Source organism: Pavona decussata, unplaced genomic scaffold, assembly GCF_977016875.1.
Source record: "Pavona decussata unplaced genomic scaffold, jaPavDecu1.1 SCAFFOLD_53, whole genome shotgun sequence".
NCBI lineage: Eukaryota > Metazoa > Cnidaria > Anthozoa > Scleractinia > Agariciidae > Pavona > Pavona decussata.
The window spans coordinates 2,902,501-2,929,303 of record NW_028145475.1 but is presented as its reverse complement, the minus strand read 5'-3'; the positions used below and the strand labels follow the sequence as shown (position 1 = coordinate 2,929,303).

Here is a 26,803-nt window from a genome sequence, read left to right as displayed (position 1 = left end):
GGGAATACTTGACCACATCGCCTCCACATCATGTTTCTTCACCTAAATTGAATAAAATGCAATTAAATAAGTTTGCCATAATTTATTAGTAAGAACTAATATCAGCATCGACTGCCCACCATGCAGAATGTTCAATCACAATTCAAAGCTTGAGGGCAGCTGAGTATTCCAGTTCTAATTTTCTTTTCCAATGTTCAAGGCAGCATGAGTTTATTGGTACCTTCTTAATAAAACATTGACCACCACAGTTATGTACCATGCAACTTAAGCAGCTGCCAAAAGAAAGCCTGTAATTTTTCAGGCTTGAACTGGATTCAAGCCTGGCCTATGACCAGGCTGTGGTATGTGTGCAGTGCTCTACCAACTGAGCTGTCAAGCTAGTATACCTCATGGGGTAAATTTTGTTCACCAGAAATTTCCCCCTTCAATTTGTCATTCAAACAACTTCTTCAAACTCAGATGGTGTATTCTGTTTCATTTCAGATGGGCATGTTTCTTCTCAGCTCCATCACAGAATCCGCTAATGAGCAATTAAGACCCCACTTCCCATCGCTCTTCCAACTTTTCTCCAGCACTCTAGAAGACAAGGAAAGTAAACTGGTGCCATTTTATACCATAAGGTGAGCCTTTGTTTCATTTGTTGCTATTTGCCCTTTAAGCTCCAGTATCAACATGCATATTCTTCATACAGTTGTATATTTCGTCAAATGCCTAGCTTTGTGGAGCTGAACAGGAGTTGAATGCCCGGGGGGGTTATGTATAGAGAACAGTGAGAAGATCATTGAAGTTGATGTCAGCAATTAAAGAGTTTGAATGTAGTCACTTCAATTGGAATTTGTGGGAGACTTGGGAGATGTGTATGTTGCTAATAAGGCATTAGGATATAGGTATGGAATGACTTGGACTTACCAAGGTTTTCATTTTGCTTGTAAAAAAATGTTGTTAAAAGCTGATTTTAAGTCAAAACTGAGGTACAAAAATCTTTTGGAAAAATCTTTACTAGTGATTAATAAGTAATTAAACTTGAATCAAACTACATGTTAACCCAGAATTAGCTTAATTGGGCTTATTAAGCTAATTAAGCTAATCCTGGGTTAATGTGAACTTTGATTTGAGTTTAATGACTAATCAATGAAGAGTTTTCCGAAAGATTATTGTTTCTCTCAATCAGTTTCCACTTAAGACTTTTCTTTGCCATGGGCTTAAAATTAGCTTTCAAAGACATTTGCAATGAGCCAGGTGAACACCTCTGCTTTAAATCGGTGATTAGCATTAACTGGCTTTGAACATCTGGTCCCTGATCTAAGATGTCATTGTTCAGGGATAGAATGTAGTGTTTTCAGAGTTTGATATTTTTTGCCTCACAGAGCCTTAACATGTCTCATTGAATGTGTTGGAACTCAAGAAATAGTAAGTAAATCTAAAAGATGTTTCCCTTGCACTGTGTCTTCGGTCTTTTTTAATTCTGCTTTATTTTAGCTTGGTGTACCATTTCCCATTCCTCATATCTCATTATTAAAAACTGAATCATTGTATAATGCAATTCAAGGGATTTGATTGGCTTAGTGGCCATTATTGTATGGAACTTTTAAACTTAAAAACTTAATATCCTATTCTACCTTAATATTAATGACTAAGTTTTGAAATTATTTTTTGTGAATTAAGCCTTTAGTTAGACCACTGATACCAAAAGTTGTGGGATTCATCAACCAAATCATAGCTATTGATGAGGTGGGTTGTGTTTGTTCTTTACAATTTTTTTTTTGTTATATACATTAAACATAGAGAAGAGTGTTTCATCGGATTTCCAACCACCAAAAAGTGCATTGAAAAAACGAGGTGCAGCCAAAATTTTTTAACCAACTTCGAGGTGTTTGGAAATAAGATGAAACATTCTTTCGGGTGTTTGTTGAAGCTTCTCAAACCATATTTCTTGGAGAAATTCAAAGCCAAAAATCATGGTTACCGTAGTGATTTCCTTTGTCTTCTTCTCATAAATACGAGTTTGATAACTTACTTTGTTAACTTACCTTCATTTGCTTCTCTCTATACCAGTCTGAATTCCTAAGTTTTCTACAATAGAATGAAGCCTCTTTCCTCTAGAGCCTGTCTCTTTGGCTTTATAAATGAGATTCTAGTCTCTTTACATGTAGTGCGACTTTTAAGCACTTTGTATTTCTAGCATCTGTGGGAATCCCTTAGGTGTTAACCAGTACGTCAACAAATTAATTGAAATACACATAATTATGTTCTAATTTGTTCACTCAGGATAAAGCTTGTGATGCTATGGAAATATTTGATGAGTTGGTTGAGTCAGAAGTCAGTATTGTGACTCCACATTTAAAGACATTGGTTGAGTTCTGTCTTCAGGTTTGTCATATGTTTGAGTCAACATGTCTTTTGTTATTGATCTCAAAGTTGTCATCCCGAAGTTGCTGTGACAGAGTGGTCACAGTAGTTCAAGCATTCTTAGCTTCTAGAAGAAAATTTATGTCAACTTTTAGCCACTTTCCGTGAACCCTTCTATCAAGTTGCCTCTGTTGTGATGTCCACAACATCTATGCATATTTGATCTGTTATAATTAATGACAACATTTGCTGTCGTTTATCCAATTTAATTCCAGATCGCCAGTACCACATCTTATGGTGACAACTTAAGAATAAAAGCTCTTTACTTTGTTAGCTGGTTGGCAAGAATAAAACCCAAGGTGAGTTTAGTCTTTTTACTTTTTTCCATCCAGACTGGTAGTTGTTATTATATAAGATACTATGTTAAATTACTTGTAAGAAATGTTCCTCTTGTTGTTCAACAGGCGCTGGTAAAGAATAAGCTTCTCATTCCGACCTTGTCAGTTGTGTTCCCATTGATGGCGTCACCACCAAGTGAAGATGACGATTTTGATGAGGAAGAGGATGATGATGAGGTGGAGGATGGAACTGAGGCAAGCAGACCTTGTGCTGTCGCTTCACAGGTGAGGTTTAGATTAGGGTTTCAACTGCTTTTTTTTGTTTTTGTAGTCAATTTTAGGATCAATACGTAATAGGCTGTTTTAGCTCCTTTGGTAGCATGCCAGACTATTGAGCAGAAGGTCTGGATTTTGTTTCCAGGTTCAAACAATACCCAGGAGGTAAATAGAGAGATTTAGAATCACATACAGCAAACACGGCAAAAGTGAGATTTGCATTTAATTATGTTTTCTTGAAAAATTACTACACAGAAAAGAATGGTGCAAAATATTTCAATGTGAACTTTGATTCTAATACAAAACTACTCAATTTTACTGAGAAACTGAAAGCAGCGAGTGGCAAATATAGGGTAAACATGGTCACATGGTCATTTCTGTCATTTGCCATTTGCCATTAATGTAATTCTACATATTAAATCTCTCTAATAACTGATTACTGTTTAAAAAAGGTGTCTATTTGGCAATGGTATTAATAACATCTTTTACATCTCCATAATATGAGGATGTAAAGATGTTACAAAACCCTGGCTCTGATCTGTTGCAACCATGGTTAAGGTGAGATAAGTGATGGATTGAAGTGTCTTCACAGGCTTGTAGTGTTTGTTGTCTGTAAAGCACAGGAAACTAAATATTAATAAGTGATATATAATTTATGTGCAAGGTGTCCTAGTTTTGGATGGTGTTTTTGTATTTTCAGTTTTAAGTACTTTTTCAGTACTTTCTGTTAACTGAATCCTGGTTGTATTGGTTTTAGGTTCTTGATATTCTTGCTCTTCACTTCCCTCCTGAGTCTGTTATTCCACCTCTGGTAAGTAAAACAAATGAAAACTAAATTAAACTTAGACAGCTGACCATTACATGAAGCAACTAGGAGGATTAATACTACTACTCCACCTGGATGGGATGCCAGTCAGTACTGATTTAATTATACGCCTGGTTAGAGCTTGACAATGTGGAATAAAATTTGTTGTGTAACACAACAATGCAGAGAGCAACTTAGCCTTGAAGCATTGGCCCCCTGTTCTTTTGACTAAAAGTCTGATTTCAACTCCGATGTACAAAACAACAACACATCACACCTTCCTGCAGGTTACCCGAATGGTAACCTGGAATTATTTCATACTACACTCCTTTCCTTGAGACTCAGAATTTGTACAAGAGTTAACCAAAATCTGTTTTGCCCCTATATGTCAATCTGTAGTAGAAAAATTAAAACCTTGTTTGTTTGCTGTTGAACACGATGTTTGTAATGTTTTTGTCTGCAGATGCAGTTTGTAACGCCAGCTCTCAACAGTGAAGACCCTTACAAAAGGAAGGCAGCACTAATAGCTCTGGCAGTACTTGCTGAGGGGTGTGCAGACTACATTAGAAACAGGTAAGTTGTGTCTTCTTTAACCCTTTAAGCCTCAGTATCAACATACATATTCTCCTTGCTGTCTTCACTCATTCTCTTGGTACCAGTTGGGAGAAGTTATTTCTACATCAAGACATTTAATCTTTGGTGATCACTTCCTTTATTCTCATGACCGGCAAGTTTGATCATGGAGTGGCAGTGTAAAGGCCTGTTTATGCCGTTCAATACTTTGTTGAACCAAATGTTGGGGGCATTTGAACAGGTTGTTCAACATTGTTGAAAGCATAAAAAATGTTGAAAGCTTGTTGTAAGCATGTTGAATCGAATTTAAATCAGCTGTTTTACAAATATAAAACTGTGCTTTGATATCAATGTGTTAAATAATAATTATTTAAAACAGTAATTATCTTGCTCAATCTTGCAGAATATCCCCTGATTTTAGCCAACTTGGCCAACAGCCTTCCTCGGCTAAGTATCATGCAATGTTCTGCATGATTTCACAGGATAACGAGTAACCTAATTTTTGCCTTGTTCAATGACAGATACCTTGAAGCTGCCTTACAGACCGTTTGCAGAGGTACAGTAAAAGAATGTTTATTTTGTGAATAGCATCTTATATTCAACTTGTCAAGATGTTTTGCAGTAGAAGTAGGTCTGAAAGTCTTGACCGCTTGATGTTCATTCGCTATTTGCAAAAAATCTCTTTCCATCTGTGATGTTTTCTTTCATCATTGGTCTTGAAACCTTGGAATTCAATTTTCTACAGCAGACTTGATCTGTTGTGGGAATTATCCAAGATGGTGGATCCAAGATGGCTGCCATCATGACCTAATTGCTGCATCATGTGATGTCAACACTTTCACATTGCAAACCTCAAAGGAAACATCTTTGGATGTGCTCTCTATCTTCCAAGTCTCATTGCTGTATACTTGTGAAGTTATGGTGGGGGGTGGAATTGCCCCCCCCCCCCCCCCCGTCAACCCTAGCCTAGTCTAGATAGGGTTAAAAATGCAGTTCAGTGGTGGTTTCTGATGTTGCCACTGTTGATGTTCTTTAAGGTCTGTCAGATGGAAACTCTTTGGTACAGAATGCTGCTCTGTTTGCACTGGGTCAGTACTCAGAGTATTTGCAGGTGATTTATTTTGTTCTTGATCTAACATTTCCTCAATACTTACAATTTACTTTGTCAGTAGCATTATTCTAAAAACACAATAATTTTATTAATAAACAAGAGGCTAGTGTCACATATTAGCATGAGCTAATTAGTACGTATTGAATATTATGTTTGCACATGCATATTTAAGTTGGAGCACATTTATGTAACTGCAGAATAGCACACGTGGTCGGTGTGTAGCAGGGAAATAAAGTCGTCAACAAACATATTACAGCTAGAGCTCAGTAGCCCTTACTTGCACCGTACACCTTATAACACAAAGGCTATTAAGAAAGTCTCATAGAGCTTGGGGTACCTGTGGAAATTTTTGACACAAAAAAGAAAATTGAACCCTGGCCATTTCTAGACTAGTGACCTCATGGCTTAAGTAATAACAAACATAGGACTACAGGGAGAAAGAGGTGTTGATGGGAGTTAAACTTAAGGTATTGTACACACTCTTTGGATGCTCTCAAAACTGAGCTTCTGGAAGACTTGTGGCAAGATAATCAGCCATTTTCTAGATTCACACTGTGACACTGACACTGTGAGTTTTGGTGAAAAAATTACCAAAAAGCCTCCACGTCTTAGCCAAAACATGCATTTTGCTTATGAAACATACAGTTCATCTAGCTAAGATGAAGTTTGCGATGCCTTGATCAGTTAGAAATTGGACAAAAATTGGGTTGCATGGCACACTTAAGAGACTTGCTGCAACAGGAGGTAATATAATTATTGTGTTGCGTGATTTTAACCTCTTACCTTTTCATGTTGTTTGTTTTACAGCCTGATATTAGTAAATATAGTGCGGACATCCTTCCGCTTCTATTTGAGCGACTTGTGAATACTTCAGACAGTGGGAAGAGTTCAGCAAGCGTAACAAGGACCTATTATGCACTGGAAACATTCTGTGAAAATCTAGGTAATGCAGCAGTTAGGTTAACAGAGAAAGGAATGAAATGTGTTATACTTTCAGTTCATCTGGAGTATTCCTTTTCTTATCAGCTGATTCAATGTCTGGATCCATGTCGCAGCAGTAGCCTGCTACGGCATGTTCACAATTTGAGTTGGAACTGGAAAACCAATTTTTCATAATGTTATTATCTTTGGTTGTGCAGTGAGACTTACAATAAACATTGAAAAGTGGAAAAAGGGCAAAAGCAACAGTTTGACCTCCTAGAATGCAAATTAATTTTGCCTAAAGACTGGTTAACACATTAGAAATGTACATCTGTATTTATGTTGTCATCTTAAGGCTTGAATTTGAGGAATTAGCTTAATATGAATTTTGTTAAAAATTCTCGAAACAAAAACAAGAGAAGACCTGAAGCATGGTTGATTTCTTTTGTTTGGCTTTAAATGGAGAAGAAGAGAAATCATTTGTGTATCCCTTCATTTGGTTCAGTTTTTAGGCTAAAGCCACATGAAAACTAATTCACATAATTTGAGCCTAAAATCACAAAAGAAATGCAAAACTACATTGCTTACGTGATAATAAACCTGTTGGCCAAAGCAGAGTGTATTTGAAGAAATTTGTAACCTAATCTGTGGCGTAAAACTGGTTCTGTTCCACAAATGAACCTAAAATAAGTTTGACTGTATTTTTAATTCTTTTACGTATACTCAAATTAACAGGTGAAGGAATCCTACCTTATCTGCCTGCATTAATGAAAAAGCTTCTTCTGGCTTTGTCACACGATTCAGTAAGTTGTTGGTATTGACCAATTTTTTCTTTGTAATAATATTAATCCCAGAATCATGGTGGCTTGACAAAGGCTTGCCAAACAATGAAAAGTGGGTTGAGGGGCTCGACAGCTTTGAAGGGGGGTCGGGGGGGTGTAGGGTGTAAGTGTCTTGTCCTAGTTTCACCATCCCAGAATCTGTTTTGCTGAAAATATGCCTTGTTCTGTATTTTGTTTTTATAGAGTGTGCAGATGAAGGAGTTGGCTGTTAGTGCAATAGGTGCTACAGGTAATGCCAGCACAGTTGAACCTCACCAAACTCTCTCCATTTTTCTTTTCCAGTGTTCTAACTAGGGTAGGATACCCTGGCATTTTATCTAAATTTATACAAATGTATGCAGATGCATGACTGTCTTGTGTGGTCCATGGCTCCAGTCAGTTTATGTGGTCATGGTGTTTTAATTCATATTAAGAGAAGTTTTCTGTATTCTATAACTTCCTTCAAGGCAAACCTTTCTTTACATTGTGGTCAAACCCCTCTTTCTCAGTGCACTTTCATTTACAGAATTAGACTAACAGAAAACTTTCCACAAGTGCTTTTCTTTTCACCAAAATCAAACAGCATTGCATTAGATTTCACTGACTAATTCAATACTTTAGATGGGTCTTGTTTGGATGCAGGATCTTTAGAGCTGTAAGAATGCTTCATAATTTACTTTCAGGGCAAGGACAGTTGAGTCAACGTTACATTATGCTCCCCTAACATTATTTGCATTACATGGAAGTGGATATTATTCCTTCTGTTACCTTACAGCAAGTGCTGCTAAAGAAGCGATGCTTCCTTACTTTCCTCAAATTGTTGAGTTTATTAAGGTAAATATTATTTTGTTGTAATGATGAGACGTCTTTAGATGAGTGTCTCAATAATGCTACGCATTTTTGACAATAAACATTCTACCTTTTAAAGGAAGATAGTAGGGTTACACATATTTGTTGATTGGTGAAGTACTTTTATGGTTGTAGAACCAAGTCAAATTAGGAGATGAAATTTATTTATGCTGCTATTCCCAGATGGTTAGGGGGTTACTCTATATGGAAGGCTATTTGGAGAGGCCCTACCAGAACGTGGAGCCCTTTTCATGTTGTATGCGAATGGGTAGCAAAGAATTTAAAAATCTTAGCTTTTGAAAGGGCCGCTGAGATAGACTGTAAACCGAAAAGGTAGCAATTAAAATCAAGTATTAGAAAGGCTAACAAAATCCTATCTAAAATTACAACTTAAATATAACACTTGCCACTCACAACCTTGGGGGAGCAGGGATGGCGCAGTGGTGAGAGCACTCGCCTCCCACCAATGTGGCCCGGGCTTGATTCCCAGACTCTGCGTCATATGTGGGTTGAGTTTGTTGTTGGTTCTTGTCCTTGCTCCAAGAGGTTTTTTCTCCGGGTACTCCTGTTTTCCCTTCTCGTCAAAAACCAACATTTCCAAATTCCAAATTGATCTGGAGAGTGTCCCCATATTATAAAGTGCACTTAATCTACTTATCATGGAATTATATACGCTATACAAATTTACAAAGTTACAAATTTTGCAAACATTGTGGATTTGGCTTGCCTTGAGGTGTAACAAAGGGCTACGATGTTCTATGTATTAAAGTGCACCTAACCCCCAAATTGTTTTTCTCTTAAATAAATCTTTGCACCTGTTCGAAACATATTGCGCTATTTGACGCCTTTTTCAACCAAATCTTGACTTTTTAAAGGCTGTAAAAGTTACGAAATCTAGCCATCATCTGTCCCATGACCGAGCTAATAACGGGCATTGGTCTATTCTTTACTTGACGTCACAAACTGATTTGCATTGTATTGAGTCTTTGTGAAAATGCATGCAAAGCAGTTTGTGATGTCATGTAAGGAATAGACCCATGCCCCTTACTAGCTCGGTCATGGGACAGATGATGGCTAGATTTCGTAACTTTTACAGCCTATAAAAAGTCAAGATTTGTTTGAAAAAAGGTGCAAAAAGGCTCAATGCGTTTCGAACAGGTGCAAAGATTTATTTAAGCGAAAAAACATTTGGGGGTTAGGTTCACTTTAAAAGGGATACCATTTCGGTAAAAGTTGAACCTCCAGGGAAAGCCTTCCCATGTGAAGCTTATTGAGTACCCCCTCCCCACCCTCCCCAGGGCTTATTCCACAATTTGTCTGTTGTTTTTGTTCTTTTGACAGGAATATCTAAGTAACACAGGATCAATAGAAAAGAATGTATTACGAGTACAAGCTATTGGTGAGTATGTACTTGCAGCGATTTTAGTGTTGTGTAATTTGTGATAAGTCAATGTGGTTCTAGTCTCCTGCGCACTCGTTATTAGGGACGTCACGCAAAGCTTCCCCCTGGTGGGGATAAAGTGAAGACTAATGTGGTTCTAATTTTAATGCTGATTTATGCTTGTGCTAATCGCATAAGTGAGAATTAACCAGTTAAATCTGAGTTACTTAAAAACACGAAACAGTACAAGAACTTATTTACAAAACACTGCTTTCAAACCTTCGATTAGCAAATTATTTTTTAAGTAACTTATTCCGAGCAGTGTTTTGTAAATGGTAACTTTTCCTTTGTTTCCTCTTGGTAAGTTGTAGATAAGCTGTAAACTGTAATGAGTATATCAAGTTCTTTAAGTATTGTAACGTGTGGTAAAATAAAAATAAACAAATTACAAAAAAGTAGCTAAATCTGAGTTCTCCTAACAGGAGTCGAACCTATGACCTTCCGGTCCCTAGTTCAGATGCTCTCCCACTGAACTATAGGAGACTCTTAAGAGCTAAGGCCATTGAACATGCAACAAACATCCTGCATACTGCGTAGATTTGAATGCAGGATGTTTGTCACATGAACCTACTCGGATCAGTTTTCTTTTTCTGAACATGCCTGTGTCATGTCCGAACAGTGACTGAAAAAAAAAATACCTCTATCATTTATTCACATTTCTTTCCCGTAAGCTTACCCTTACTTGTTTCTTCCTAGATACGTTGGGTGTCCTTGCAAGAACCATTGGTGCAGAGAACTTTATGCCTCTTGCTGATGAATGTGTTCAGCTTGGCATGGTAAAACTAACAATGATTTTCAAAGAAAGCACAGCATTAAGATTGAAAAATGTGTTTTTGACAGAACTTTCTGTAAAACCCATTCATTGTCTGTAGTCATAATATATGTCAGTAATTCAAATATAACAGTTATTGCAATGGAACTGAAGATGACAATTTTTTCCCAATCTTTAAATGTTGTACTTCTTTTGAAATAAGTTTTTACTGACATGTAAGTAAAACTTATTATTTTCATATGAATAAATTGTTTTGTTGTGGGCCTTGTCATCATAATTCGGAGAGAAAATCATCCAGATTTTGTGTGTTCGTTTTTTGTCTTTTTTTTTCAAGTATTTTTTATATTAAGTATTTTTTTTCATGCTTTTTGTCTCAGAGACTTCTTGAGGAAGATCGAGATCCTGATCTTAGAAGATGCACGTAAGTCTGTATATCATTATTTTCCATTGTAGCAGAATTCAAAAGGAATGAGTACAAGTTTTGTACTAACTTAAATGCAAACAAAATTCGCACTTTCAAATACTTACCATAATTTATTAACTCACTCAAGTTTAAACTGTACACATTTAGTTACTGCAACTGCTGGTTTAAAATGAAAACAACTGATAACAATATCGACTGGCGTTTCGATGACTCCATGTCCCCATTTTTTGTAGAACATAGAGCTTTTAAAATACGAGTTTTTCTGCTCTAATGTGACCCCACGATAGTTTACCACTGAATAATAATGATAATGATAATGATAATGATAATGACAATGACAATGACAATGACAATGACAATGACAATGACAATGACAATGACAATGACAATGACAATGACAATGACAATGACAATGACAATGACAATGACAATGACAATGACAATGACAATGACAATGATAATGATAATGATAATAATAATAATAATAATAATAATAATAATAATAATAATAATATACATTTATACAGCGCAAACTTCTATATGAATATACCACTGAAACATCAAGACAATGTTCCAGTTCCTAAATGCCCGCAATGGGGATTCTGACGAATTTTACAATCTTTCGTGGGATATGGCGAAGTGTAAAATAGGTTGAAAACTAAGTTGATGAATTTGACGATTTTGGCGAATTTGACAAATTTGGTGAATTTGACAAAATTTCGTCAAATTCGCAGAGTTATCCAAATTAGTTCAAGACACATTACGCTGTCAGGTTGACGGATTTGACAAATGTTGCAAATTAAGTTAAAAAGCAAAAAAACTGTCGTTGTGAAGGCCCAAGTTATTAGTTATTGGATGACCTTCACACCTATCATCATCACCCAGTATTGTTGAAGTTGTTAGTTTTGTTACAAGATTTCGTTTAATTCAGTGCATTTTTATTTTGCAGATATGGCCTGTTTGCCTCAGTATCTACAATGTTAAAAACCAACATGGGAAAGTACCTGAAAGACATTGTAAAATATATGATTGATTCACTGCAGTCTACAGAAGGAATAGTGGTATGCTGAGAAGAACTCCTTTTATCTTTTAACAAATCGGGTTAATTTTTTTCAAATTCTCGATTACAATGATTTGTTGTTTCTTACTGTTGAGATCGCCATACTGTTACAAATAGGCAGGGTTTTCAACTGTTTTGTAAAGTAGCGGACATACTTCTGAAAGCACCGGACGTGAATGTTTTCTTGACGCCGTAATGGGCCTCGCGAGCGCCGAAGGCGCAAGCACCTAGGGCGGTCTGGGGGCATGCTCCCCCAGGAAATTTTTAAAATAGAATACTCAGAAACGCCATTTCCAGCGCTTCTGGAACCAAGGAAACAGTTTCCTAGGCAATGCTGGCGCTCACTAAAATTCTCTTTAAAAAGTAAATTACTGAATGAAAATGGTCAGTTGGTAGGGGGAGGGGGAGGGAGAATGGCAACAACAGAATTTTCATTGGCTTATCATTGCGAATTTATTTGATTTTCAAAAATGTTTGGTAACTTGATCTGAAAGTACCGGACGTGGAATGGCAAACGACCGGACAAAACGTCCGGCCTCCGGCCTCAAATGAAAACCCTGAATAGGTGTTTTATTATTTACCTTAGTGTTGATAACACTGTGAAAAACAGAAAATAAATAGACCAATTTCGATATATTAAAATTCTAGATTGGCCACCAGGCTTAGGGGAATAAGACAAAGGATTATTACTGCGCATACGTTCTGCGCATCTCGAGATACTCGGGTTTTTTGTGGGTGGTGCCTGCTAATACAGGAATAATTTAGAGAACGTAACCCATTAAATATATTTTCTTTGTAAATTTTAATTTAACAATGACGTAACGTTCTACTGATAGACGCATTATGCAAGTGAGGAAGACCCTAGTTTTCTATTGGAGGATGAGGACTTGGAAGAAGAAGACGATGATGACGACGATCAAGTGACAGGGTAATTCAGTAACTGCAATTCAGAATGCTATGAACGTCAAAATAACATCTTTCTGTAGTTATTGTATAGCAAAGAAAAGCCAATGGAACATACATAAGCCTTAAGCCTGTTTAACGGTAACTGTCTTTATTGTTTGTTCCCCCATGTGATGAACAAGGCAAAAACGAAAATCGCGCTCTTCTGATTCACACAGTAAATTTGATGTGTTAGTTTCAAACTCATTTAATGGACCACTAGTAAAGGAGCGATAAATGACCAATTTGTTTGTTCGCCCATCCTGTTCGATTGCAGATACAGTGTAGAAAATGCTTATTTAGAAGAAAAGGAAGACACTTGTAATGCTTTAGGAGAAATAGCAGAAAATTCAGGGTAAGTTGAATTGTTTGTTAAATCTTGTAATTTCATGATTATGTCGACTGTAAACATCAAATCATAGCTTTTCGATTTACTGGTTTTTGATATCCCAACTTTGGAGCACTTGGTGTTTTGTTTATTGGTAGTTATTACTTATGTTGCATCCAATTATGTGGTTGGAGAGTAGAGGTCTTCAAACAACCTATGCTGACTTTCTCCCTGGCAACGACCAGGCCTCGGCGAAATATATAGAGGATATCACACGACGGCGCGAAGATATTAATTTTTTTGAGTGGTATACAATATTTTACGAACGGGCGCAGGAGGCAGGAGTTTCGAATAAATTCTATACATTGCCAGTAAAAGAGGTCATTTAGTTTGAGTAAACCTTACAATTATGGGACTCGAAACGGTGATATTTTAACAAGAGTTCTGTTTTTCATGCAAGAAAAGCAACATTCTCTATCTTTACTGGTTCTATCTTGACTGCATTTTTCTTTTCACGTTATAGAACAGCGTTTCTACCCTACTTAGATGAATCATTTAAGGAGGTTTTAAAACTTATACAGGTAGGCACACAGAGGAGACATACCTTTGTCCATATTGTAAATATTCTGAAAGGCCAGCCAGTTTTAGTTACAAGTCCGAAAAGTATGATCTTTCGGGTGAGTGCAGTCCTGAGAAGGACTGTTGGAGGTGACATTGACTGACGTTTTGTCAGCCTGAGCGGAAGTCATCGTCAGAGTCAAGTGATGACTTCCGGTCATGTTGAAATGTCTGTCAATGGCATTAACAACAGTTCTACTCACCTTGGAGATCATGCTTTACTGGCTTACCATGATTCCTGGGTTCAAATCATTTACAACGTTCCATTTGTAGTTACCCTCAGTGTAAACTATGTTACTGACAGCCATAACTGCTGAGGCTTGTAGAATTCTTTGCGATTTGATTCTTTACACTAACCTTAAGTTAAAAACGTAATGGACTCGATATAGTCAGAGTACCATTAAGCATCCCTTAGTGATCAGTAGACATTTAGTGAGGCAAGTCGAGGGTATTTGTTGACGAGATGATATGATGCTTCCTTTTCATTACTTTAACCCTTTAAATTACCTTATGTGGGTAAAAAGAAGTTGAGGGCTTGTCATTTCTAGGAATAAGATTTCGTCGATAAATCGAAAGGTTTATTAATCCAAGCATGCTCACCTTGTCGGCCTTTCGCAAAAGTCTTTTGGCGATGAAGTCTCCTTTCATGAGCTAGGGTGAGGCTACCTCCCCCATTTTCTGACCGACTAGCTTTGCCCGCTGGCTTGTAAATTGGTGGCTCTGTTGCCAACAGACTTTCGCAAGAATTAGCAAAAATTGTGATCTTAAAGGCGGACGTTGTTTGCCTTCATCTTTCTAACAATATCCATCCCCCTTGTCAGTTTCCTCACACAGGAGTGCGGAAGGGAGCAGTGATGGCTCTTGGTCAGTTCTGTAGTGGATTCCATACTCTCCTGCAAGAAGCCGGGGCAGAGGACAAAACAGCATGTATGTGCAGATTAATGGAAAATGCATGAAAAAAAAAAAACCTTCAACCGTTTACATAAAATTTCCCTCATTATTTGCTGTAATTAAGAACCCCTGTTTATTGATGAAAGAATTTTTTTTATTGTATTAGTGTCTCAAAAGCACATTCATTTTATTATTAATTGTTCAGTTACTGGCGGTTGACTTGATTATAGAAACCCATTTCTACGATCCAGTGAACTCTCATTGATGATATATATTCTCCTCATTCGCGTACAATGAAAACTCTATAATGCAGACATTGCTGTTTAATACAAACACAGCCAGATCCGTTTCTTTGTCCAGAAGAGTTTCCTGGCCCGCCAAGTATTTTTCAAATCCGTTTCTTTTATCGATTGGTGGTACAGGTAGTAGCGTTTGGTGCAAACTAGCCCAATGTGTTCTTTAGCTTTCATAATGTTTTAGCTTAAAAATCAAATTTCTGGTAATGAACATTGTGCTCTAAAAACGTTTTACGGGCCTGAAATATCTTCTGGAATTTTGAGAAACGCGTACCAGAACAGCAACAGAGAGGAATGAGGGTTTGGAAATGTAGTAGGTTTGGAAACAATTTGCAGGAGTTGTCCTCCTTTTAGCAAAAGCTGACTGTTATATTTTTGACCCATATTTTGTTTTTTCTTTTGCAGTGCAACGTATGCTTAGCACAGCCATACCAACCTTCATTACAGTTATAACAAAGGATAAGGACAGATCAGTCGCCATGGCAACACTTCAGTCTCTTAATGACGTTTTGAAGTCAGTCAAGTCTTTGATCGTCGATGAACAAGGCCACCCTGATGCTATTGCAAATGCCGCGAGAACTGTACTGATGCAGAAGGTTTGTTTCCTTCGATAAAATTTTGTTTGCTTATCGCTTCCTTATGCATGACGTTTTTGGTAATATAATCACCACAAGATGTTACAGTTGTCAGCCATTTGACTGGCCTGCTCCCTGCGGAAATATGCCTTCACTGTCTTGTTTGGAAAGCCCGTATTTGCAACATTAACCCTGTCACTCCTAGGAGTGATCAATATGTAGTTTCTCCTTACATCATCAATACATTGTCAACCAGACAGGTGATGAGAATAAAGAAAATAATCAACTAGGTGATATTGTTTGACGTAACACCAAATTCAGTGAAGTAACCTTAAAAAGAAATTTATGGTAATCAGTCAGGAGAATTAACATTCGGATCAGGGAGTGAAAGGGTTAACAGACGGAAAATTCTCATTTTCTTCTCTGGCATTCCCTCGTTTTCCTTTGAATAGTCAGCATTTCATCCTCCAATTCGCATCGACACCGTCACCTGTTTATATACGATGAGTTTCGCTTTGAACATTCCACAGTTCACTAGTTCTGTACAGATATTTTAGGTGTCTTGCCTGTTTCCAACATCGAGATTAATTACAAACAAGCAAGCAAACTTCCACTACATGAACATTGGCAAAGTGGCAAAGCGTACCGGCGGTCAAGTAGTTAAGTGATCTCTCCAGGGGGAAGTAGAGACGAGCACGCAAACAGCAATCGAAGCCGCTAGGGGAATGGGGAGAAGGTGATTTGAAATCCTTCTCGTGGCTACAATACCACCAGCTACGCACGCTATAATAGGCCATTTTCACAATGGCGTCATTTACTACAACTACCAAAATCCGTCAGTTTGTTGTTTTCTGTTGCAAATTAGGAAAATTGTTATCTAAACCTCACTGGGATTAGAAAAATTTAAATAAGAAAGGAAAACCAAAGAGGATTCTGGTAGTTGAAGTAAAATAACGTCATCGTGAACATCTCCTATTAAAGCGTCTTGTCTACGGGCACAACGCAGTGGCAGAAGACAAGTATAAAACTTCAGGAAATCGTTGTTATATTTTGAATGAAAATAATCAGTCCCTCCCCACAAAAACTGACCTACATGATTTTTGTGCCAAAACTTTTATAATTTGTTACAGGTGAGCCTGCGGTTAAATATTCTTTTGTTTGATAAAGCACGCAAACGAGGCGAAAGGGTCAATACAATGCATAATGACCCAGTTGCCTCGTTTGTATGTCCGACTGCTATTACATGCTATAACAGCTTCTGTTTTCATTTGCCGTGTTTCCTTAGACTGCTTGTCAGCAAGGTGATGATGATGATGTGGATGATTCAGATCAACAGGCTGAGTTTGATGCGATGTTGATTGAGTATGCAGGAGACATTCTTCCCTCTCTGGCTACAGCTGTTGGGGGCGCTGCCTTTGCGCCATATTTTGCTGGATTTTTACCCCTGTTGCTGAAGAAAACTGTAAGTAAAAGAGCGGATTTCAAACGATCATCAAAAGTAATTCGATTCTGTTTTATTACTCTTTTTGATTGGTTAAGAATGCTAACACTTTTGGAAGTAAAATCATAGTTAATCGAGGGACCTTACCATCTTCAAAATTGATAACAATGGCGCTGCTATAGTGTGTCATGTTTACACATGTTTTCGTTGGTTCATAGTAATACTGTCTGGGTCTGTTGTGATTCTCCAAAGTTGATTTCCGTAGTTTTGGTTTGTAAGTTGTATGTTGCTGTTGAAGATTTAATGCAATGTTCTTTTTTTCTGTTTGTTTGTTTGTTTGTTGTTGTTGTTTTGTTTTTTAATAAGGACCTCATTGCTGGATTAATTTCATGCAATATATGTTTTCAGTCCCGTTTTGGATATCAATCTTCGAGCCGAATAGGGCACGCTTTGAAAAAAATGTCTTAGTACTTGTAATCTCTAACTCCTTCCTTGCTTTGCAGAGGAAATCCTGTCCGGTCTCTGATAAATCATTTGCTATTGGAACTATCTCAGAGGTGAGGCACGTTTGAGTTTCCCGATATTAACGATATCGTTTCGCTGTCCTCGTGACAGCATTGTCAAGTTCAACGTTGTTTGTTTCTGATATCGCTAGTTTGTATTTTAAAATGTTTCTCAAAAACTTCTCTAATTATTATCTCCTTATAAAGTTAAACTGTTTCTTCCATAAACAAAAAAGGTTTTGAAAACTTTTGTTCACTAGATTTGCTTGCTGAAATATAGCTAAGCTTTCCATTAGTCCTCTTACCCTGTTCAGTAAGTAACACGCTTAACTACCATGCTTAATCACTTGACGTGTTTTCTTTTCGCAGATATTTCTTGCCATGGGTCACGCTATAGTCCCTTTTGTGCAGCATCTCTTCCCAGTTTTTATGACTTCACTTAAAGATGAGGATGATGAAGTGAGAAGCAATACAATCTATGGCTTGGGTCTGATGGCCTTATATGGTGGAGACATTATTGTACCGTATCCTTACAAATCTGATGTATATTTGGAGTGATGTTTTTAATCCTTTCATGCCTAAGGGCGTCCAGGTTCGAAACTCTGGTAAAATTCTTAAATTTCGTCTTCAGGTCGAAAATTTGATCATTACCAATTCTGGTAATTCTTCTCAATAGCATTCGTCTTAAGAAGTTAAGAATTTAAGAATTTCGTGTAAACTGAAAAGCAAAGTGCCACAGTATAGTGTGGTGTAGTGTAGTGTAGTGAAGTGTGGTGTAGTGCCGTGTATAGGAGAGAATGAGAGGGCAGGGGAGAGGGGGAAGATAGGGACGGAGAGGAGAGGGGGAGAGGAGAGTTGAGTGGAGACAAGGACAGGAGAGTCGGAGAGGAGAACAAAATATAATGTACATGCATCTGATCAGTATTGAGAAGAGGTTATGCTGAATTCCTCGCTCACTCAGTTTACTAACGCAATATCTCATTGAAAGCTGATTTGTGACGTAAGTTCGATGTATGTTGATTTGTTTCTTTTTGCCCACTCTGCATTAATAATAATAATAATAATAATAATAATAATAATAATAATAATAATAATAATAATAATAATAATAACCGTTTATTCACAAATCCATAGGAAAGTGTAAAGGAAATTTTCCGTCTCAGCAATTTCCTTTGGTAGATTATTCCACTTATCGATTATGCGTATAAAAAAGGAATGTTTAAAACTATTCAAAGTTGCAGATGCAAACTTAAGTTTAAAACGGTGATTTGCTCTTAAGGGCCGAAAATCATGTGCAAACGTAAAAAATGCTGAGGGATGTAGTCCATTAAGTCTGTTTATTGTCTTATAACACCCGATAAGCGACGAAAATAATCTTCTTTGTTCAAGTGTTGGCCATTTAAGGAACTTCAGACGTTCTTCGTAGGACTCGTATGTCTTGCCCAATATTCCAAGGGCACATTTGGATGCTCTACGTTGTACTTTCTCCAAGGTGTGTAAGTCTTTCTTAAGGTACACGCACCAAACTGGAGAGCAGTTCTCGAATATCGGACGTACTAGGCTCTTATAAAGTTTCGAAAACAACTCAGGATTTTTAGGACCCACTGTTCGTCTTATGAATCCAAGCACACTGTTTGCCTTATTTGCGCATTTGTTGGCTTGCATACTCCATGACAGGTTAAGCCACATTTTATTCATATAAGCTAATAGATTCATTAGGCTTTCTTGTCACATTAACTGAAATGTAATTACCAACGATCTCTCAACCTGTTTTATATGCTCCGTTTGTGTGGGTGACTAAGTAAACTAAATAGAACAATAAATAAATTAATTAATTAATTAACTTGTTTTCTTAACTGCAACCAGTCATTATCAGACCATTCTAGAGGCGCTGTTTGTAATACTGTCCCAGAACCAACCACCTCGAGTTGTAGACAACATATGTGGTGCTGTCTGTAGGATGATGATGGCAAATCGAAATTTAATTCCTGTGGAGAAGGTTTGAACCATTGTAGATAAAATGAGTTGTCAGTAATACTTTCTTAATGTTTGCAGTTATGGTTTGCAATCAAGCTGTTGAGCAGAGGGGTTTTCAATTGGGTGTCGTAAAACCAAAGTATTCACTTAGCTCACTCAGCAAACGTAAACAACACGATCAACCAATCAGAACTCAAAATAGATACAGGTAAATGGCGCCAAGCGCGGGAAAACGCGCGCGCGCAAGTCGCGATTGGTTTTGGTTTGACTTCTTATTGGTTGAGAAAGTGGCGGAAGTCTTGCCAACCAATCACAGAACCCAGTAAAGGAAAACCAAAGCAAAGCAGAATAACTTGACGCTTGACTGAAAACTGCTTCTCGTGGAGTATTTAGAGAGAGGTCCTCAGAACCCACACAACGCATTTGTTTCAAGCTCTATCCATCTATCCTTTCAGGTTTTTCCGGAACTATTACAGTGTCTGCCTTTAAAAGAAGACTTTGAAGAGAACCATCCTGTTTATTCGTGCATCATGGAGCTGTTTAGTGATCAGCATCCCGTCATCAGAGTGTTTCTGCCTCAACTTCTGGCTGTGTTTTCACAGGTTCTACCCTCGGGCACATTACAGGAAGGTAAGATAACCAACAGCTGAGCATAGCTCAGAAAAATAAAAAACAGAGTGACCATAACGGTTACAGCCTGCGAACAATAGAGAGATTTAGAATTACATTAGAGAAATTAAAAATGACGTTTACGGCAAACGGCAAACGTGAGATATGACCACGTGACCATTTATCCTATATTTGTCGCTCGCTGTTTTCAGTTTCTCTCTCAAATCGAGTAGTTTTGTGTTAACATCAAAGGCCAGAATTAGTTTGCACTATTCTCATCTTTGTACTTTTTATTTAATTCTGGCCTTTCATGCTAACACAAAACTACTCAATTTTACTGAGAAACTGAAAACAGCGAGCGGGAAATATTGGGTAAACATGGTCACGTGGTCATTTCTGCCGTTTGCCGTAAACGCCATTATTAACCTCTCTAATCTCTCCATTTACTGCAAACGTCAAACGGCAGAAGTCACCACGTGACCATGTTTACCCCGGCTATATTTACCACTCGCCGTTTTCAGTTTCTCAGTAAAATTGAGTAGTTTGGGGTTAACATTAAAGGCCAGAATTATTTTTGCACTATTCTTATCTATGTACCCATTTTTTCAAGAAAACAAACGTGAATCTCACGTTTGCCTTTTGCCGTAAACGCATTTCTAATTGTCTCTATTATCTCTTGCCCGACTCTCTCTACTCCCATCCCTACCTCTCACAGAACATACTGACTGTAATCGTGACAGATAATAATTATTTCAAGCAATTATTCCACAAGGGGAGAGGATAATTCTTTGAGGGGGAGACACAAGTATTGCAAATTGCCTCAGTAGAACAAGCATTGCAATTCTCACTACAAACATTGCAAATGGAACATAAATTAAGCATATTAACTTGCGGGAGGTGGACTAGCCGGCGTTTTGCTAGCGTGGCCGAGGAGTTGACCTCGAATCTACCGTTAATAAACTACTGCAGCGGTTAAAGCGGGACTTGAACTCGAGACGTTCGGATTTGAGTCCCGTACTACAACCACACGGCCACGCTGCCTCGTTAGTCAGAGAATTTTTACCATTGGTGATTTTTCAGGTATCCGTGCTGGCCTTATCAGTATGATTCAAACAATTCAGCAACGATCTCCACAAAGATTCCATAACATTCTGTTTGAATTACCTGAAGAGCATTCTCAAGTGCTTATGACGGCTGCTGCCCTCCCGCAGGCTCCTAGTTGACGTCAGTGATTCAGTGTAAATGGTGCACAGATCGAAGACAGACAGTGATTGTCGGGTGAAAGATGACGCCGTCGTGTCTTCTAATATCAAGCTCAGCATTGCAATTCTCCCTACTGCTCTCTATAGATTAACTATCAGTCTTCTTGGGAGAATTTGCTTTTCAGCATAGTCAAGCTTTTTCGGAGAAGATTATCAGATCCCTACCTCATGAACTTATCTCAAACATGCTGCGCGTTTTCGCTACTAAAAGAGGCAAACGGAGTTAAATGCATTGAAGTTAAGCTTGCTGTGAAAGGAGTTTTGAGTGAGGAAAAACTTGCAACATCAAGCCCCACGTGTGAAAGGGGAGGGGATGCTCGTCGTCTCTATTAGGGGTGCAAATTACGATTTTTGGTATCATTCAGGGTGTTCCGGACGGAACGGCAACATCTTTTTAGGCAGCAAGGAATCATTTGTTGTTCCACACGACGAAATAACACCACATTGTAGGTAGTCTAGACCGATAAGGCACGCTGTTCTTCACGACCATCATTTAACGGTCTCATTAATGGACATCGATATTTATCTGTCTCAATAGAATGATACCATGTACCATTTTGAGGTAAAACAAAAAAACAAGCTTGGACCAGACCCAGATTCAATTTGGTTTGATTGAGATTTCCGACGGACATCCCCGCCTTTTTCACATGGGATTCCTCCCCCCCCCCCCCCCCCCAAGCCGTCCCCGTCTCCCGAGACAGAGATGTAAGTCCGCCTAAATTTTGTAAATGCATTTGGTGGCCAACGGGACTCGCAAGTTGCAACATACCCATTTCAACATGTCAGGTCCTAGCTGTTTGTATTTCACGCGTTTGAACTAAGTATACCTCAGTATCGCGCTGATTTCACGAAATTTGAACCACTCCGCTTTTAGGATGTGACGGCTGTTGCACCTTTGTAAAATTGCCAATACGACGTTATTTCCGCGCGCATTATATAATCTATGGAAAGTGAAAATGTTAAAAAAATATCATTGCCATTGTATCAAAACAAAACATATCACACTGAAAAGACTTTGTGGGCGTATCCTTTCCCTTCAACCAACCCCATCTCCACCCCTTGAGAGCTCAGTGTCGATCGGGAAGTAGAGACAGATGGAGGGATAGGAGACAAATCACCTGATTTCCACGACAAATATTGGCAAGGGGAGCCTGTGATTCAATATCTCTTGTCAAGATTTTTAAAGAAGATGGGTTATATCACGCGACGGGAATTGTCCCCTCTTGTACCAACAATAATATTATGTTCCACATATTTATGGGTGAAAGGAAAAACGGCGTAGCCTTAAATTATCATTTAAAATCGCAAATATTTTCATACGTAATTCAGCCGATAGAACTGATTGGAAACCTCCAGGTAATAACGTTTAAGTTAAAAGAGATCCTATTGCTGGCTCAGGCAAGTTAGGAGGAATCGTTATAGACATTCACCGGCCGTTATGCTTTCATCATACGTTAGAGACAATTTCTTGATACTGAAAGAGCTGTTGATTGTTCAGCTGCAATTGGTATTTTTATAGTTGTCGTAATTTACAATTTACAGCGGTTAGAAAAAACTGAGACATGGTATTAGGAACGACCAACAATGACGAATATAAGAATAAAGTATGTCAAAATTTACTAAGTGAAATAAAAGGATAAACTTTGTATGCTCGGGTGACTTTACTGTTCTTCATTTTCACCCCTCCTTAAACTATTAATTGTCCTCGCTAACAAGAATAAATGCACATTCTGAAGAACGTGCAGGCAAATATTTTAAAAATGCCTGTGTTATAATGAAGTAAAAAGAAAGGACAATCATTACGACCTCCAGAAGAAAACAAAAACCGGGATGATCGTATGTTTCTCAAGTCCCCTTTGTTCGGACAATTAGAAAGAAGCTTGTGCAAGAAAATCCGTCAACAATAGCAAATAGGCCATTTTCATGATGACGTCAATTGACTACAACTACCAGAATTCATTTCGTTTCCTTTTCAAATTCAAATTTTGTAATCCCAGTGGAGAGCAAAGAACAATAGCTCTTATTAGCATGAGAAAACAAACAACTGAAGGATTCTGGTAGTTGTAGTCAAATGACGCCATCATGAAAATGTCCTTTTGGCATTGGAGTCCTGACCACACACGTGATCGTGTTTAACCTTTGATCGGGCCCTCCCCCCACGGGAATGTCAGTGCCTGATCGCAGGTTAGATTTTCCCGCCCTTTTCCATGTTTACCTCCCACATGCGGAGAAGAAGAAGGGGGTCTATGACGTCTGTTTGCGGTTAGCCTTTCAAAAACGTTAGCATTTATTTTGTGTGTGTCCTAATTCCTGTTTTTTAGCTTCTATAAAGTCTTTTTTTAAATCATTTTATGTCTTTTTAAGCTAACACAATTCGATCTGCTCGGATTCCTTTACTGAAAATTTAAATTGCCGAAAATTTTAGGGAACGCAATCCGTATTCCCCGAATTTACGAGCTGCTTTTGACTTTCCGCCGAAAATGCCAGCTGGCGTTTTTTTTTCACATGTACAGCTTTAAAGACGTATTCACTCCTCCGAAAACAAAAGAGATTAGTTTTTCTTTAAAATTTAAGCCGGGTAAAGCTATTTCGAACAGATATTCTACCGAAAAGAGCCGTTGGATGGCCCAGATTTTTACTGCCAGGCAGAAGTATCTTCCATAACATAGTTAATTGAGGGACTGGTTATGAAACCTTGCCATGAAGACAGTGGTACTGCAATTTATGTTGGAAGGGCCGCGACCATGCACTATCCTTTGTTTTAATGTTCACACTATAGTTGAATATCTCAACCTGAACCGGCGCTTCGATTGGTCAGTTGCTCCGACACATTTCAAAATCCATTGTGGTTTGTGCACGTTCAAGGCCAAACTCGGTAACAAAAACATATAGCAAAAAAGTTTGTCAGGCTTCACAACCATTGCCTTTTATTGACTATGTCCAGAAGTGATGTCATCAACGCGATTGAGATGGACTATAGATTGGGCGGCGGATTGGGCACGTACTTCGGCTTGAACATGGCAGTGATTACCGCATTGTGTTGAGCTGAACATCAATAGGAAGGAGACGATTGGTTGAGAAAGAGAGATCACTTGGTGGGAATCCTAGGCTAAAGTTGCACGGAAAACAGAATGGAATGGTGCTTATATTTGTACGCGCCCAATGCCAAGAGAACTGTAAGTAACTCAGGTTGTTCTTCGTTGTTAGTATTTGTTTTCATAACTTCGCATACATGTTTTTTTTTTTTTTCGGGTATACAGTGTATGTCAAACAGTGTGAATATTATGGAGGGAGTATGCGAATAGAACTCCTTACGGGCTCACTACACGTGAGTGTGTACATTTGTATCGATTTGTATGCGGGTGTAACGTAATCCGCAAGCGTGTAAGTTTGTGATAGGTAGTTATGTCAGTGAGTAAAGGTTACTAGGGTGTATCACAGTCCTGCGTGCCATAAAAGTTAGTCGTTCACGCAAAAAATGCATAAAAACGAGAATTTTTTTTTTTTTTTTTGGTTGTTGTTTTTTATTTCACTTGTACCTTTCACCTACACCCACCGGTCTTATACTACTAGCACCAACACATTCGCAGAGATGGGCCAAGTCCGTTTGCGAATATCACATATTTAGATCTAGCTTTTGATTTAGAACCTTCATTTTCAAAAATAAAGGAATCCAAGGTTACAAGTTCAACTGAAATTGGACAGACAAGACTGATTAACAAGACAGCTTTCTTATTGTAACCGAGTTTCTCTTACATTTCTGTACGTTACCGACTACAATTTTGATTTATTACACTGTGCTAAAGCAGTCACAGCATGCATCCCAATCTTGGGTTTTGGTAAATACGTCACCGTAACGACATTTTACTAACATGGTTATACCAGGTCAAGAAATTTTCCGTCATATTTCCTTGTCAAAGTCAGTGCAAAGAAACTTTTTTTTCAGCTTAACACAAGGCCGGTGTCATAACGATTTTTCGGTTTCACTTAAAGAAAGATATATTAATCAATTGATTTATGCAAGATTCTTTATGCATGGTCATTGAAAACAGTAAAAAGTCAGATAACTTTTTAACCTGATGGAAAGTAGCTGATAGTAGCCCTGATAAAAATACCACCGTCTATTACTTCGTATTCTGAGCTACATGTATTTATTCCTTCTTTAACAATTCAACAGCAGCTTTAAGATCTTCCACCACAACATCAATGTCTTCCTTGGTAGTTTGCCGTCCTACACTCAGCCGCAAGGCATTCATTGCAACATCATGGGGAACACCAATAGCAGTTAAGATGTGCGATGGATGCGAGACATTATCAGAGTGGCAAGCAGCTCCCACACTGGCTTGCAGCTGTTTAACAGTGGCCAGGATTTTTCGACCTTCTAGTCCTGAACCAAGAAAGGACACATTACAGGTGTTCGGTATACGCTTGCTTGTCTCAAATTTTCCGTTGAATTTGATTTTGTCCCCAAAGATTTCCTTCAGTCTCAACTCTAGATAGTCTCTCACCTTAAAAAAGAAAGAACAAAAAGATCTAAGAAACCAGCCATGAAGAGAATTGTTTACGACCCTTCAGCTTGAACATCCCATATTCTGTTTATAGTAATTAAACGTCATTTCGTGCTAATTCTTGAGACCTCATGCATTCTTGATTTTAAACTTAATGTTAAGAGGAATTCAGTCTTTCTTTTTTGTCTATCACTCCAGGGACAGTCAAGGCATGGTGGACTGTATTTATCATTTAAATCACTTGAGGCATGTGATTTGAAGGTTGATATTTCAAACCCCGGCTATTGCCATGACCGCAGACTGAGAATTTTTACTACCCATAGTCCCTATCCACCTAGAGGAAACATGCAGCACACAAGGCTCAAGCTACTTCAACTGCCATAGCTGACCTCACATGTACCACATGTGGGGGTACCTTCAGGGCCCGGATTGGCTTCACCAGTCATCTTCGTACCCACAGTCCCCATTCATCAAATCTTAAATCGAAGTTGTGGTAATCTTCGACTCCAAAGGACAAACATCATCACCATCCATCCGGGTCTACACGTACTGGTAGTTTCCTATATTATCCACACAGCTCTATAAATAGTTTTCCATTTTTTGTCTTCACTCACTAACCATTTTCATGTTGTTGTGATACTGGTTCAAGTTGTCCAGCACCAGCTGAGCTGCTTGTCCCAATCCAGCTATCATGCCAGTGTTTTCTGTTCCTGGTCTGAAATTTCTCTCTTGACCTCCTCCATAAAACATGGGGTAAAGAGGAGTAACAACCTTCGGGTTTCTAACGAACAATGCTCCTAAACATACAAAGAATACAGTACAGATAATAGTCATACTCTTAGTGGACCAGGGATGGCACAGCGGCAAGAGCACTCGCCTCCTACTACCATGTGGTTTGAGTTTGTTGTTGGTTCTTGTCCTTGCTCCGAGAGGTTTTTCTCCGGGTACTCTGGCTTTCCCCTCTTCTAAAAAACCAACATTTCCAAATTCCAATTTGATCCGGAATCTGAGGGCCACAGGTTTGTCAGTCATAACAGACTGTTAAGTGCCACCCTTGTTAAACAAAGTTGATTTCATTTATTTATTCTTTATACAAATAAAAACTATGGTGCA

At 38.2% G+C, this 26,803-nt stretch overlaps 2 protein-coding genes across 2 annotated transcripts in view; one reads left to right on the top strand and one right to left on the bottom strand.

Moving 5' to 3' along the window:
* Positions 1-22,797, top strand: part of LOC146480493 (importin-4-like) — a 29,448-nt gene extending 6,651 nt beyond the window's left edge. The window contains exons 7-35 of the mRNA XM_085109674.1: positions 484-620; positions 1,368-1,410; positions 1,666-1,731; positions 2,269-2,370; positions 2,625-2,708; positions 2,814-2,972; positions 3,721-3,774; positions 4,232-4,341; positions 4,863-4,897; positions 5,379-5,452; positions 6,260-6,395; positions 7,109-7,176; positions 7,399-7,444; positions 7,970-8,028; positions 9,385-9,442; positions 10,181-10,260; positions 10,634-10,677; positions 11,630-11,741; positions 12,577-12,668; positions 12,960-13,037; positions 13,534-13,591; positions 14,450-14,555; positions 15,221-15,411; positions 16,676-16,852; positions 17,335-17,388; positions 17,704-17,858; positions 19,201-19,333; positions 19,767-19,941; positions 21,001-22,797. Of these exons, the coding sequence (XP_084965800.1) occupies positions 484-620; positions 1,368-1,410; positions 1,666-1,731; positions 2,269-2,370; positions 2,625-2,708; positions 2,814-2,972; positions 3,721-3,774; positions 4,232-4,341; positions 4,863-4,897; positions 5,379-5,452; positions 6,260-6,395; positions 7,109-7,176; positions 7,399-7,444; positions 7,970-8,028; positions 9,385-9,442; positions 10,181-10,260; positions 10,634-10,677; positions 11,630-11,741; positions 12,577-12,668; positions 12,960-13,037; positions 13,534-13,591; positions 14,450-14,555; positions 15,221-15,411; positions 16,676-16,852; positions 17,335-17,388; positions 17,704-17,858; positions 19,201-19,333; positions 19,767-19,941; positions 21,001-21,143 (2,829 nt within the window). The 3' untranslated portion in view covers positions 21,144-22,797. The remainder of the gene's footprint in view (positions 1-483; positions 621-1,367; positions 1,411-1,665; positions 1,732-2,268; positions 2,371-2,624; positions 2,709-2,813; positions 2,973-3,720; positions 3,775-4,231; positions 4,342-4,862; positions 4,898-5,378; positions 5,453-6,259; positions 6,396-7,108; positions 7,177-7,398; positions 7,445-7,969; positions 8,029-9,384; positions 9,443-10,180; positions 10,261-10,633; positions 10,678-11,629; positions 11,742-12,576; positions 12,669-12,959; positions 13,038-13,533; positions 13,592-14,449; positions 14,556-15,220; positions 15,412-16,675; positions 16,853-17,334; positions 17,389-17,703; positions 17,859-19,200; positions 19,334-19,766; positions 19,942-21,000) is intronic.
* A 1,880-nt stretch (positions 22,798-24,677) lies between these two features.
* Positions 24,678-26,803, bottom strand: part of LOC146480491 (selenocysteine lyase-like) — a 4,900-nt gene continuing 2,774 nt past the window's right edge. The window contains exons 3-4 of the mRNA XM_085109672.1: positions 26,309-26,487; positions 24,678-25,690 (exon numbers count right to left, since the gene is read on the bottom strand). Of these exons, the coding sequence (XP_084965798.1) occupies positions 25,334-25,690; positions 26,309-26,487 (536 nt within the window). The 3' untranslated portion in view covers positions 24,678-25,333. The remainder of the gene's footprint in view (positions 25,691-26,308; positions 26,488-26,803) is intronic.